The following is a 14,980-nucleotide window of genomic DNA, read 5'->3' on the forward strand; positions in this document are numbered from 1 at the left end:
GACTAGAGAAAGAGGAACAGGCCTCGTTGTGTTGTTTTAGACCTGCTCGGCACCCCAGCCGGCGTCGGCCTCGCGCATGTTGGCCGGGGGCTCAATAGAGGGGATAAACTCGAGGACGGCGTAGCCGACGCCGATGAGGCCGACGAGGGAGCCGGCAATGATGCGGAGGACGCCACCGCCGAGAAGAATGGATCCCATGAAGATGTAGACTGTAGAAGACGTATTTCCCGGGGTCAGCAAAAAGGGAAGAAAGAGACACTTTGCGTGTTTGCGGTTTGAGTGGTAGGGGGGAAGAAAAGGGACAGTCTCGAAGCGAAAATACGTACAGATACCACGGCCAATGAAGGAGAAGAGAAACGAGGCGTATCGCGACACCTGAGGCGGGATCTGGAATTCGAGGAGGCCAATGGCGGCACCAAAGAGGATGACGTAGACACCAATGATGAAGGATTGGCTATATCCCGAGGTCAGCTTTTCTGTCTGCTTAAAACACCCACCCTCCTCTTTGAATATCGCAATACAAGTTCTCTTGTCTCTGTACATTGCGACGACGGGGGCACGAGGGGAGATGGAGAAAAATACGTACAATCCGTTGGCCTCGGTGAAGAATTGCGAGATGCCACCAAGGATCATGATTACACCAACCGCCAAGTTGACGACGCGACTGCAGAAAGAAGAGCCATTGTTAGCAATCTAAATTCGTTGCTTGGGGGCAAGGCGGCGCGACGCGATGCGATGCGCCACATGTCGATGGAAGTATCCATTGGGAAAAACAAGAGTGGCCCTTTAGATGCCAAAAAAAGAGCTTTGGATTTCGACAATTGGGCAGGACCAGCTAAAGCTCGAGGAGCTTATTTTGTCTCTTTTGCTTACAAGATATCGGACAGCTCCATGATTGCTAAGGTGTTTCGGTGGGTGTTGCTTCGGATTTGTTGTCTGTGATGGCTTGGGAAACTCGAGTTGAGTCGCTTGGTCGTCGGGCGATGGTAGGGGGAGGAAAAAGGCTTTTGGTTGTCTCTGTAGGCAGAAGCTTTTCGGGAGGGTGAAGTTGTCTCTTTTTTCGCCAGCAAGCAGACAGATAGCTAGGTTAGTTGGCTAGTAGTTGAAGCTTGGGTTTGGGGGGCCCGCGCTAGGACAGTCGGGAGTCTGTGTTTCGTTGCGTTGCGTCAGGAGGCCCAAGGCGAGCTTGGCAGAGTGAAGGAGACCCACCACCTGCTCTGCTTCTTTCTACTCGCTCACCTATTTTCTTTTTCTTCTTGGTAAGCTAGCAGCTACATAACAACTAAGTAAGATATGTATCCTGGTTTATAGCACGACTGCTTATTGTATATATGGCGCTGCACGAAGTCTACGTGCCAATATGAGGCCTTTTGATTTATTGAATCGAAATTATAATGAGATATATTTTCTCCCCTACTTTTCCCCCCTCTTTCTCATTAGTTCCCCTATTGTGTGATTGATCTTTCACGGCTCGTTCTTTGTCTTGATTGACGCCTTATCAATTGAAAGTTGCAATGAAATATGTTGCAAGTGCTTTATCGTACAGAGGTTTATACACATGGTACATCGAGAAATTATTTGTTATTGAGGCAACTTTTAACAACAGCAACACCACCAATTCATATTACCATAGACTGTAATTGGTCTAGTAAAAAGAATCAAGTCGTTCCATATGTGTTTTGGGCATCACTTTGGCTGCAGATTGTCCAAGTATATATCATGGTGGAACAGTTGCTTTAACCCGCAGATAATTTCAGAAACTATGCATCCCATCCCGTCATATCTCCATGATACAAATGTTTCTTCTTATTTTCCCCCCTCTCTCCCCTCCCCTCCACTATGAACAAAACGCATTTTGGACCACATGAATATCCTTCATGTCAGTCCAAGCTCAGAGCTCAAGGCAAAGTCGAGATCGATGCAATTGTCCACGAACTTGTTGACTGATGCTGTATCCAAGAAAACAAGCAAACGACCTCGTTCAGGATCATGCTCTCTTTCCAAGCAGTTCTTAATGAGAGAAAGATCTCCTGTATTCGCCACAGGCAGAATAAGTTTTGCGAGGCAAGGGCAACATTTAGCCAAAGCTACCAACAGCATTGCCCAGCCATTGACCAAGAAATGTCTCAAAACAAGCCTGCTGCCTCGTGGACTGAGACAAAACATAGCCATGATTTTCATATGTATTTTGCGGGGGCGGAGAAAGGGCGTTGAAAGCCGCATTGCAGGTCATGTCTTGGAACTCCAGGTGCAGCAGTCATGTGTAACTTGGGAACTGGCTGGAGTTGCATGTGTGCTTTGTCTAATGATATTATCTTTGACTAATTGGAACCGATGCAAATCACCGTATTCAGAGACCAATGTTGATGACTTCCGAAGCACCACCCTAGGGACAACATGTGACAACATGAACGGGCAGACCCAAGTGTTGCTTGCTTTCTGTCTGCAGCCAGCTAGTACGACACGATGCCCCGTGTATATGCATCATGGCCAACCTCGAATTGAGATGTATCAGCAATAGCTACTTTCACTAGTCTGTAGCTTGGCGTTCATGTGTTGTATGATTGTCTGATCATAGCAGGGGCTACCCATCGACAACACTAAGCTCTATCGTTGGTCATTCTTAAAGGATATATATTTAATTTGCGATCCTTGTAAATTGATTCGATTCATCTACAAAGCATCATCGACTTCAATTTGAGCACAGAATTGTGAATCTCCAAAGTCCACAGAAAACAGTAAGTTTTGTGCTTAGCTACTATGTTGGTAACAAGAGGAGCAGTTCCTCACACGAGAACGACATTGAGGTGACAGATACCATGGCAGAATCTTTCGTCAGCCGACGTCCTGGTCGGGCCAAAGGTCTATCGCTGGACATTGTGGCCGACCACCGACCGAGTACAAGTAACTTTCCACATACTGCTATGGGGTATTTGAATTTTCCACATATTGCTATGGGGTATTTGAATTTTCATGACGGGTTCCGAGGGCCCATACTGGCTTGACTGGCCAAAAAAAACTAAAAAAAAAACTTTGTGGCCAAGTCCATTGACCTCCAGGCCGCCCGGCCGGCCGGCAATTGAGGCGGAAGGCTAACTTTGGTATAATCCAGCTTCCCACCCATCTAGCGTTAAAGCTACGCGGGAACAATGGAGCCGTTGGGTTGGGTCCTGATGCTTCCGCTATCAATAATCTACCCATTCAAGCCATCCAGTCCCAGTCTGGAAAGCACGAGGAAAGTTTACACTGACCACGGCAGGGCAAGTTGTAAGATCGTGGCGGGATGGCTAAGAAGTACAATGCTTTCCGAGGAGTAGAACTAGCTGGGCAACCTGGTGGTTGGGCCTTTGACACAAGATCTCGAGTATCAAAGCAAACGAGGAGGAGGAGCTGGGACCACCAAGAGACTCGTCAGAGCTATACAAGGTCCCATGTGTATAATCAAGCGGGTGAAACAAAGGCAATAGTCCGAAGATGGTTGATTTGATTCAAACCCCTGCCCCCCCTTCGCACAATTCTTTCGTGTAATCGAGGTCGGTGTTCGTACAAGAACTGGCACCGAGTTGCGCGGCGGTACCACCAATGGCTCGGCACCGATTTTGACTGCCTACTACTCATCATTGCGCCCGCCCCAATGGGATCATGACGAAGTGTACCGATATTTAAGATTTTTCATTTTTGCTAAAAATGTTTAGGTTTCTTCAGATGCGAGCCGTGTAAAGATCTGCCGCTTACCTTGGGTAGGACGTGCTAAGCCATGTTCATCTGAAGACTGAGTTTCTGCTGCTTATTTACGGACTCCCCCCAAGCAGCTTGTTCCCTACTCGTTCTTGCTTTTGAAATTTCTCCTTCTGCCCTTTCCGACTGCCCTTTCCGACTGACCATTATTCATCGTTTACATGTGTATTTGTTGATTTGCATTGTTGCAATATTTCCACTTCCTTTACAATCGAAAAAAGAGAGCTGAAGACGTTTGGGCGTCTGTTCGAGGGGCTTATTGTTGATTGCACGAGTAGAGGGGAACATCCCTATAATCTATATATAACCCGACCCGGTGGGGGAACTCCGGACGACCAGTACCAACACATTACGCGCGGCAACTCAACCCGCACCGATAAATCACAATAATAACGACATCAGCGGCACATTCTTCCATGTGTATGGCAAACGAGTAAAATAGAATCATGGTCGATTGGTTTGCAATATCGCCGCCGAGCGTGGCGGCAACGGCAACTCCTCAGGATCCAGAATTGGTGAATATATTCCTTCATGCTCCATCTTGTGGTATATCCGTTGTGCACAACGTGCTTGCACAAACTGCTGCTGCACATGATTGATATACTCGGCTAACAAAATCCCTTGCTTGCACAGTCACCTTCTGCGAACACAACCTCCCCCGAATCAGCAGCCAGCAATGGACCGCCTTACCTACCAGATACAGCCCAGGTGGGCGGCCAACCCATACCGTCCATTGACGATCCAATTTGTGCCGTGTTGGCCTTCTTTTTCCTGATAGCAACGGCGGCGCACATGGCCATTTTCCAGATCAATAAGAAACATGGTCACCTCTTCGTATTCAGCGCCATGATGTTTGCCTTCAGCCTCATTCGGGCCCTGGCGCTCCTGCTGCGCATTGCCCAGGCAGGCTATCCGACCAATGGACGTCTGGCCATTGCTGCCAGCGTCCTAACCATGGCCGGCACGATTCTCGTCTTCATTATCAACCTCTTCTTTGCCCAGCGGATCCTGCGCGGCTACCACCCCAACTTTGGCTGGAGCAAGCCCGCACGCATCGTGTTCCGCTTCCTCGTCGCCAGCGTCGTCATCTCGCTGCTCATGGTCATCATTTCGACAGTGCAGTCCTTCTTCACTCTCGATGAGGGGACGCGGATGCGCAGTCACAAGGTCCAGCTCTTTGGCGGCACTTACATGGCGGTCCTGGCCTTCTTGCCCATCCCCATTGTGGTGCTGGCCGCCATCCTGCCGCGCAAGTACGTGATTGAAAAGTTTGGCTCCGGTTCCTGGCGCGCCAAGCTCTTCATTGTCCTCTTTGTCGCGGCCATTGAGAGCCTCGGCGCTGGCTTCCGCGCCGGTACCAACTTTGTGCCCCGGCCCATGAACGACCCGGCCTGGTACGACTCTCGCGCGGCCTACTACGTCTTCAACTTTGTCTTTGACCTGATTGTCACCTACCTTTACCTGCTCAGCGGCTTCCACCGGCGCTTTCACGTTCCCAATGGCGCCAACGGACCCGGCTCGTACATGGGAGCGCTGCCTACAGACAGAATGTCCCATGGCAGCCTGCGGCCCATGTCGCATCAGCATCAGCATCCTCACCACCACCATCGCCACGTGGCGCAGCCAGCATCGTTCCAATCGTGCGATACTCTCACAACGCAGCAGGGCCGGGCCCCGTCACCAAAGATGCACAACGGCAAACTGCACGTCGGCTACACCGGGTACCAAAACGCATCAGCCACGTCGCTCAAGAAGGGAGGCGGCAACAGCGTCCTTCTGCAGCAGCAGCAGCAGCGCAAGCAGCGGAACCGCCTCTCAAAATCCAATCCTCGCCCCTTTGGTCGTTCCAACGCCTCACTGGCCTCCCAGGATACGTACGTCGGCTCCATCGCCCCCAGCATTGCCGAGACCCCGAGTAGCATGTACCGGGGCTACTCGCCCATGTTGCGGCAGTTTCCCTCGGACCCCTTTGTGGGCGTAGGCGGTGGCGGCGGTGGCGGCGTCGACACGTCCATGCCGCTCCCGCCCGTGCCTGCGCTCCCCGCTTCCGCAACCGCCGCCGACAGCGGCTTGTACGGTGCGAGCCCCGATGGTACGATCCACGAGGAGCCCGACTACATGGTGGCCGCGGGCGGCGCGGGCATGGTCGATGCCGAGGGACGACCGACGACGGGGTCGAGCGCTAGTGCCGGAGGCGGCGGCAGGGCGCGGCGACCGAGCGACGTCTTGTCCGACATGCTCGACAAGATGGAAAGTGTCCGAGAGAGCGTGGAAATGTACCGCAAGAGGGGATCCGTGGAGAGGACCACCAGTGACGGCCTGCAGGGGTGGCGAGGAGGCCTCGACTTTGAGGATGAAAAGGAGGCGCTGCCGTTGCCGCCCCCGCCGTCAGCAGTTGCAACCAACGGTGTATACAGAGCGGTCCCGACCCATGACGCGACGCCGAGGCCGAGTCTGTCAAGCTCGCGGTATGCTACGGAATTTGATGACCTTGATTCTGATGAGAAAATGGGCGAACTAAGAAAGTCATGAGCGGGCTCCTTTTTTCTTTTTCTTTTTTTCCCCGGTTCACTTCCAAACCCCATCTCCCCACATTAGGTCTTTCGGAAAAAAGCCTTTCAATAATACTACCAGATTTGGGCGGTTTTACACATACAAATATAGCAGCATCATCATCATGGCCTTTTTCTCATTTTTCCTTGTACAATTTCAAGTAGATAGTCTCCTGAATTGACCACGCGGCTGACAATTAGTCACACAACTTTTCCTCTGCAATTGTACAGTGTATAAGCTTGTATTTGGCTTCTAAAGACATCGTATTTCTGTTAGCAAGTAATGGTCGTAAAAACCCTCAGCACTTCGACAATGTCAAGTCTCGAGTCGTGAAAAATAGGTTGCGGTTCATCAGGAGAATCTATCATTATCTCTAGTATTTCCCGGCTTACCATCTTCTAGCGTTTGTTCCAGACATGTACGACGAAAACATTGACTGCTGCAACCGTGGGTTGAACACTGGGAGGGCATAGCCAGGACCCCTCCACTTTCCATACTCTGCGCACATTGACAGTTCTACCTGTATTACCGGGCCGAGTAGTTCCCGTCACGCCGATGCGGGTCCACGAGCTTAGCAATAGAGTTTCGCCGAAGAGTAATCGTACAGTACGCAACATGTTGTGGCCTGTCGCGCTCATCCTGCAGGTCTGCAAGTTTTAAGAGGGATTCTGTCGTATTCGTCATCATAATCTCCCAGGCTACAGACTCTAGCCTAGAGCCTGTTCGAGGCAGTGTCGCAGAACGTGACTACAGGAAGTAATCCGGTGTGCCTGAAGACAGATTAGCACAAAGCCGGGAATGTGACAAGCCATCCCGCCAGAGATACAGAGGGTACTTACGTCTAGAGACCATTGGTTCGCCAGCTCGTGGGCATGGGTCAAACTGGAGGCTACATTGGAAAATCCAGTCAGTTGTGTTTCAACGCGTGTCCAAAGGGTAGTTCTCAAGACTTACAATGTGTACTTGAGATGTTCATCAATCTCCATAATGGCAGCCTGGTTACCGCATCTGTAGCAGTAGTTGGGTGCTGTGTCGAAGTAAGCAAGGAATCCTGACTATTTGTGTGTTGGTGGTATGAATCAACTTACCCGAGAAGATTGTGACCACATTGCGGTCCTGTGACCAGTTGTAGCCCTCCATGACCAGCTGGTGGGCTCTTGCAATGAGGGTCAGCCCGTTGTTGTGGTTAAAGGCCTCGCTGATATCTTGGCCGAATGTATAACCAGCTCCACGGGGTGAGATTCCCCAGCCGCAGCGATCATCGGGGTCAGACCACAGAAGATCGCACATGGGACCCTCGTGAGGCACCTCCTGGATGCGATCGAGTGCGCGAATGTTGTCAAGGGTATCGATGCTGGGGGAAAGACCACCGTGGAGACAGAAGATCTGGTTATCGATGAGGGCGGTCAGGGGCAGGTAATCGAAGAGGTCGGTGAAGAACTTCCAGACGTTGGCATTGCCGTATTTCCGCAGGCACTCATCGTAGAAGCCATAGACCTGAGTGATTTGACGCGACTCGTGGTTGCCTCGCAGAATGGTGATCCTCTCCGGGTATCGAATCTTGAGGGCCACCAGCAGCGTCACCGTTTCGACAGAGTAGTAGCCACGGTCAACGTAATCACCCATGAACAGGTAGTTGGTGTCGGGGTTAGGTCCACCAATCTTGAACAGCTCCATCAAGTCGTGGAACTGGCCGTGAATGTCACCACACACTGTGACTGGGCATTTCTACCGCGGCGAAAGATTAGCAATCCGAAAGGAGGGCAATTGCCAAATGTGGCACAAATCGGGATATCACATACCACTGGCTGAACATTTGACTCGGTTGTAAGGACCTCTCTTGCCTGCAGAGTGTCATGGGGGTCAGTATACGTTTGCCGCCGTGCGATTTCGAGGCACATAGGGGTGTGCGAGAGTTGTGGCGCGGCCGCGTATGCCGGGACATACCTTCTCACAGAGTCTCTGAACATCAGCCTCGGCCAGCTGCTTGCAGGCCATCAGGCTCTCAATCCATCCGTCCAGCGTCGGTATGGTCGCGGGTTCTGAGGTTGGTAGGGGCGGTGCGAGTTCGGCAGGCTGGCTGACGTCCTCCATGTTGGTATCCATGATGGAAATGGGGGACCGGTGTGTGAAATGCGGTGGTTGTGCGGCGTGTGTGTGGCTCGAGGCACGGGGTATCTTATCACAACAGCTTCTGTCGCGGGCTTTGGATTTTCGTCGGCGTCGTGATTGTGGACGTCACAATCTTTGTCGGCGCCGTTTGAGGTGTCGCGTGATGGTCTTATGAGGGCGCCACTGGAGGGGGGGTTTTGGTTTGAAAGAAAGCTGAGATGGTGAAGAGTCGCAAATGACGTTGGGTAGGATGAGCAGGGGGCACCGCACCAGCAGGACCTATTAGCGTAGTTTGAGGACAGAGGGAATGCAAATCATCAACCAGTGCAGTCCGTCCAGCCAAAAAGTCAAGGTCAGGCTGCGCTGCGGGGCACAAGATCGGAGAGGGCTGAGGAATAGGAAGAATTGGGATCGGGGTTTTGGACAACTACGACCAAATCGACAGTCAATCCTCGAGATGAATCGATTGAGACCTCGAATATTCCGGGAGCAAAAAGCAGAAGGCCAATCAGTTGCCCTTGGCGTAGATCTTGTTCAAAGTCTTTGTTGTTGTTGCCGCTAATACCTCTCCAAGGTCGGCTCGTAGCACGCGCGGGGCTGGCTAGCAATTGCTCCCTCTCTTTCTGAGCTGTTACTGCCCCCCAAGAAACCAAAAAGCTACTACCCACTAACCTAACCTAGAGCTGTACTGACTGGTCCGTGACTTGTCCGCCGATTCTTTGCTTTCCTGTCTTTATTTTGACGCAATCAAGAGCCTCAAACCCCAAGAGGTCCGAGCTCGCCCACCACATTCAAGGAGCAAGATAATGTTTATCACAGCCCAGCAAATATGCCTAGGTACTATCAAGCTGCATGAACAAAATCAACAAATAATTGAGATGCGTTTTTCTGCTACATTCAAGACCCATCATGTTCCCCCTCTCTGCCAACTGCAAAAGATGCCACTGCCCCAAGGCACCCGATCGCATACTACTTCAATACGTACTACTTACTACCTGAGAGCTGTGTGGGTAGATGTGAACCTGTCTGAACTCACTTGTTGGCTTGACGCAGATCATTGACATTGACTCCAGACCCGTGGGACGTAACATACTCACAAGCTCCTACTCACAATTCTGTCTCTCTGAGAAATCCTAGAAGGATATGCATCCATCCCCCTTGGCTCTTCTACCTCTAAATCTGGAACGCCAAGCTGATCTTGTTACCCGCCTTGCCAAACTTCGGCGACCCACACTGGCGACATAATGGAAAGGCTTCGGCATACCTTCAAATACTGTTACAGTCCGTAATCTTTGAATACTTTTACACCATGATTATTGTTGCAAATACAGCACAGCACTTTTTCAAGGCCAAAGAAAGTGACGATTCAACAAGCAGCATTAATGGATGGGCCAGATTAGGCGCCATTCCATCGCCGGTCTAGACTCCAGTCCAATTCTTTACCACACACAAGGCATCGATTCTCTGCCTAATCAGACATATAGGGTCATAATCAATTTTTAGGCAGACTCCTATACTGGTCCGTCCTTTTCATGAAACAATGGCCAATAAAGACTTGGGTCAGCACAGCTAGAGGCTCACGTGATGCCGCGTGTTTCCTTTTCCGGAAAACCCCCAATGGGAGTCCTCCAGGCTCCCGTAATATAAAGTTAACCGTGCATGTCGCGTTCTCTTTTTACATGAAAGAAAACCCGACTTTACTTGTGGCGATGATACAAATCTTTTTCTCTCATTAATCGTGAACCATCATGGCGACTAGAAGAAGTACTCGTCTGCAAAACATCCCGACTCAACAGCCGGCCAGTGACAAGCCAGATACCCATCTAGTCCAGGCTGTTGGAAAAGGGGCTCGGCCCAAGTCGGCATCCAAACCGTCAGCTTCGAAGAGAGCTGCAGCATCGGAGCCAGCCAAAGACAAGAATGACCAGCCAATTCGCAAAAAGGCCAAGGGCAATGGCAAAACATCGACTGTCCCGTCGTTGGACGTCAGCACGGTCAGCGCCAACGACAAAATATCGATTCTACCGCCAGAGATCCTCCACATGATTCTCGGCAGTATCAGCGATCAAAAGGACATGAGTGCTCTGGGCCGGACTAGCAAGATGTTCTACTCCGTCATGATGCCTCGACTCTACGGACGCGTGGTTGTTGCGTCAATGTTCCACGCCCACATTGCCAAGCTCATCCGCACACTCGAGCCACTTCTCAGCATTGCTCAGAAGAAGCAATTGAAAAAGGAAGGAAAATACAAAGGCCAACAGGAAAAATATCCCACCGGCCTCAACGAGAAAGCCATACCCGCCTGTGCCGGCTACGCAAAGCAGTTCGTAGTCGGATATTGCAACCCGGGACGTAAACACGACTATATCTGCTACAGATATGTCGAAGAGGCATTAAAGGTCTTGAAGAACTTGGAAGTTTTGGACATCGTAATATTGAACAAGTGAGTTCTTCTAGGCGAGTGTGAATATCTATCAACAGGACTACACTAATGTTTTTTTTCAGGTCCATAGCCAAAGGCATAGCATCGCTGCCGAACCTTAAGGCCCTGCGTTTGTATGTTGACTGCGCGTGCGATGATTTGTTACCGCTGGCGAGTATCAAGCAGCTTAGGCACTTGGAAATAAAAGTGTCTGGGGTGTTTAATGAGCCACGCAATGTCTTTCGAACAATTCTTCAGAATTCCACGACGACACTTGAAAGCTTGGCGATAGTCGGCGACAGTTATGGCTGCCAGATATTTGACGATTGGGCCGAGAAGTCAAAGGGAAAAATTGCGCCCGACTTTGTCGCATTGAAGTCGTTATCTCTCACTGGCCTGGAGATCACGGAGCAACTTCTCAAGGATTTCGACCAAGCCTTTGACTTTACCCAGCTACGTAAACTTCAATGTTCAACTTTGATAGATCCCGGTTGTCTATTATTCCCTTTTCTGACCGGTCGTTTCTCCTCGTTTCATGGTACGACAGATGCCCCTTTGGGGTTGCGCACCTTGAACCTCAACATGGACGAAAGCACCTGGTATCATGATCAGATGCAAATCCAGGCTCTATTCGAGGCTAAATGCAACTTCATCGCGTCCTTCGATACACTTACAACCCTAGAGCTCCCCGGCTATGTATATTCTGCGGATCATGTGCCAGCCAATCCAGGTTTCTCAGACTTGCTCCTGCGAGCGATACTGAAACACAAGAACTTGAGGGTTCTAAAGCTGTTACATTATGGATATTCAGATAGAAACCACTACCCACACCTCGACGCGAATATGATAGCAGCTCTTGTCGACGGCTTGCCCCAGCTACGGGAATTCGAATTTGTACCGATGGAAGAGCGGATGCCCGAAATCAGTCGAGAGCTGTGTCGTGCAAGCAATCTGGAGAAACTCAGTTGTGCTCCATATTCCGATGAAATCAAGTTGATCTCTACAATTGTCGGCGGCTTTCTATCGCATCTTCCTAGTCAAGTCATAGCGAGCGCCCAGAATGGCAATTTCAACTGGGAGGATCATTACAAGCTCAGTCGAATCACATCGAGGAGAAATTGGGAAATTGCATCAAATTTCCGAAAGGTGAAGAGAGGTAGCGAAAAGCCAGAAAAGATCCAAGTCGATGGGCTTGGCTGGGAACATGGTGTCAAGTATCGCTATGTGCCCGACCTTGTCAGAATCCATGTTGGATACGACCCGGATTTTCCTTTCTTGAAGCAGGCAGAAAATTGCCTGTCATAGATTTCAAAATGGAGTCGAAAATAGAACATTCAGTCTTGCCCCATCTCCTTCGTGTTTATGTGCCTGTGATATTACAATCGTCAGGCAACCTTTCACTTTTCTCGATACGATGAATGCTCTCTGTTTCCTATCTCCGTTACCGCAAGATCAATCTTCGCGTAGACAATATGACCGAGCTTGCATTATGTTTTCCACCCTTGGATGACCTCTTTCAACGCAAAAGCGCACAGGTGATTCCCGAATCTGGACCGATACATCACTACCTAGTATATTTAAAATCGGAAAAGGCAACAAGGCTCGACTTAGTATTCTGCTTATGGATAGTGAGCTATTTCGCTTTCTTCATGGCTGCTTTGGTGCGACTAAATTTAACTCTGTCAAATAACATCAAGGCCACTTTCTCTGGGAATTCAGAGACAGTGGGAGCCATAACCTTATTTTCAATGACTATCCTGCATGGTCTGTTTAGGTCCCTTATTTCCAGGGGCCCCCCTCTTATAGATCAAGCACCCTTGGTGGAAATAATTTGTTCGAGTATGAGTCATCAGTCATCAAGCTACGAGGATACAACCTTCTTCTTCTTTTTCTCTCTTTCTTCTTCTATATCAATGATCAAAATATTTACCACGTTCTTTAGCCCTTGCCGCTGTGACTCATTCCTCCAACCACCTCCGACTGGTCTTCTTAAAGAGGTGGCTCACCATCAAGGCAACTGAATACACAAAATCAATGTCTAACATCAATCACCTCGGGAGTGATTTTCGTAATGCCTACCGAATTTCGATTGTCTTATTGACGAGGGATCCACGACTTCATAGCTAGCAAGCAGAAGGAGCAGAGGGATAATGTGTTTTGGATACTTCGTACGCACATCAGCCCAGGCGCGATATTAACAATCATGGTACTCTCCTGGTTCCATGGTAACTTTGTGACTGCTATGTTGAAGAATTGAACCTTATACGCAACATTTTCTCTTGTGATGGTCTTTGCAAGAGTGGCCTTAGAGTGGCCTTCTTCGACTAATTCTCAACGATCAAGTCAACTCGTAGAGATTTGAAATTTGCCAACAAAGATGATATTTTCGATCAATTAAATCATGATCCATCACTCCTGCCTACCTAACCTCGCTCTATTGACCAAGGACGAGTATGTGATCCTTCCTATTTGGGAAGGATACATTGGTACCTGCCACTTTATAGTTCACAAAGGACCGGACGGCTTTGACAATGGACTGAAGCACACCTTGTTGATACTTTTTAGAGGCTACTACTACTTTAATTGGTCTTTCACTTGCCTTGATTCACTTTGTTCCTCTTCTTTCCTCTTTCTCTGATTTACCTTGCCCCGGCTGCAACTTTTGGTCCCCTGGACTATAAACACAGTTCAAAGTCATCTTCTCTAGTAAGCCTCGATCACTCTTCCTATATCACTACTGACTGACTGATCTTCCGATCATCTTGCAACAAATCCAACAAGCAATACAAACACTCCCTTACTTGGCTGAATCATCGAGCTCAAAACACCACCGTTCCTGTCAATCAGACCTTCTTCTTCTTCAAGATGCCGAAAAAGAGCAGCCGTGCCACCAATTGTTCTTACTGCGGCCGCATGGGACATGTCGAGGCCCGCTGCTATCACGCTCACCCCGAACTGGCGCCGCGAGATTGGGTCATCCGAAGACCTGGTCAGGGCCGAGGACAGCGCCGCCAAGGACCGCGAGACGAACGCAAACAGAATAACTTCATCCAACCGCAACCGTCACGTAATCAATGGGTTGGCACATCAACAGCCAATGGCGCTCCTGCCACAAAGACCAACCCAACTACTAACAACCAAAGTGGCAATTTGAATGCTGTTACGCGCGACATGACGAAATTGTCGGTCACCGATCAGGGGCAGGAAAAGACCTTCCGACTCATGGACCTTTCCACCGAATTGGTTCTGGAAGTTCTCGGCCACTGCGATGTTCTTGCCCTGACACGACTCCTGCGAACCAGCAAACTCACGAAGAGTCTAGTCGAATCACTTGAGATTATCGAGGAGATTGCTGGAAACGCCAAGATCCTCGGAAAACTCCATATTGCGGTCCAGAGATCAAAAGAACATCGTAAATGGTCGCTCCCTCTAGATCTTTCAAACTGGAACCCCGCCAGCATCTTGTCCAGTTACAAGTCTGAAATCTGTCCAACCTGCCCCCCTCACGAAGCCGACTTCAATGCTCCAGAGGGGTGGGAGGAACCTGTGCCACATTCATGGATGAAGCTAGTCAATGCCACCGATGGCATGTACACATGTTTCGATTGCTTTATTCACACGCCGGGCTACCGACTTGCCCTCGACATCGAGGAGTTTAAGCAAGCAGAGGAATGGATCCATGTGAGTAACCATATTGTATAATCATGCCATATTGAGCTAATCATAAATGAATACAGTACCGACCCGACGTTGGATTCGCCAAGAATTACCTGGACAACAGAGTTTGTCGTCACGGGGCCAGACTCAGCGGCCTACAACCGATCTTCTTATCACAAGAGGGCGGACCGACCTTTGCTCGGATCTCCAGAAACCTATGGGCAAAGGTTCGGCCTTTCGCGGACAGCCTCGGTTACGACGCCCGTGAAGTTGACCGGTACTATCTAGCTGAAGGATGCGATAAGCATACCCGTCCGGACATGTGCACTGCACCGGACGACATTAGCGACTACGACCCGAATGAAATTTGAGTGAAGCCTCGAGCGAAAAGGCCAAGAGAGATAAGGGGTCAAAATGGAAGACCGAAGAGTGAGGAAGCCGTAAAAAGAAGAAGAAGAAGAAGGGTTGAGATGAAGCAAGCAATGATGATTAGTATAT

At 49.8% G+C, this 14,980-nt stretch overlaps 5 protein-coding genes across 5 annotated transcripts; 3 read left to right on the forward strand and 2 right to left on the reverse strand.

The window, feature by feature from the left end:
* Positions 1–36: 36 nt before the first annotated feature.
* On the reverse strand, positions 37–633 carry PFICI_05673 (uncharacterized protein; the record flags this gene model as incomplete). Its single annotated transcript, XM_007834254.1, has 3 exons — positions 37–209; positions 327–454; positions 587–633. 3 exons carry the CDS (start codon positions 631–633, stop codon positions 37–39), a joined length of 348 nt encoding a protein of 115 aa, XP_007832445.1.
* Positions 634–4,584: 3,951 nt separating this feature from the next.
* On the forward strand, positions 4,585–6,270 carry PFICI_05674 (uncharacterized protein; the record flags this gene model as incomplete). Its single annotated transcript, XM_007834255.1, has 1 exon — positions 4,585–6,270. One exon carries the CDS (start codon positions 4,585–4,587, stop codon positions 6,268–6,270), a length of 1,686 nt encoding a protein of 561 aa, XP_007832446.1.
* Positions 6,271–7,241: 971 nt separating this feature from the next.
* PFICI_05675 (Serine/threonine-protein phosphatase PP2A catalytic subunit) lies at positions 7,242–8,397 on the reverse strand (the record flags this gene model as incomplete). The annotated part of the gene is made up of 4 exons (XM_007834256.1): positions 7,242–7,342; positions 7,380–8,019; positions 8,094–8,135; positions 8,239–8,397. The coding sequence occupies 4 exons, from the start codon at positions 8,395–8,397 to the stop codon at positions 7,242–7,244; spliced, it is 942 nt and encodes a 313-aa protein (XP_007832447.1).
* A 1,754-nt stretch (positions 8,398–10,151) lies between these two features.
* On the forward strand, positions 10,152–12,130 carry PFICI_05676 (uncharacterized protein; the record flags this gene model as incomplete). Its single annotated transcript, XM_007834257.1, has 2 exons — positions 10,152–10,846; positions 10,909–12,130. The coding sequence occupies 2 exons, from the start codon at positions 10,152–10,154 to the stop codon at positions 12,128–12,130; spliced, it is 1,917 nt and encodes a 638-aa protein (XP_007832448.1).
* Positions 12,131–13,690: 1,560 nt separating this feature from the next.
* PFICI_05677 (uncharacterized protein) lies at positions 13,691–14,853 on the forward strand (the record flags this gene model as incomplete). The annotated part of the gene is made up of 2 exons (XM_007834258.1): positions 13,691–14,506; positions 14,563–14,853. The coding sequence occupies 2 exons, from the start codon at positions 13,691–13,693 to the stop codon at positions 14,851–14,853; spliced, it is 1,107 nt and encodes a 368-aa protein (XP_007832449.1).
* Between the last annotated feature and the right edge of the window lie 127 nt (positions 14,854–14,980).

This window comes from Pestalotiopsis fici (assembly GCF_000516985.1).
Source record: "Pestalotiopsis fici W106-1 unplaced genomic scaffold PFICI_Scf_3, whole genome shotgun sequence".
In the NCBI taxonomy this organism is placed as follows: Eukaryota; Fungi; Ascomycota; class Sordariomycetes; order Amphisphaeriales; family Sporocadaceae; genus Pestalotiopsis; species Pestalotiopsis fici.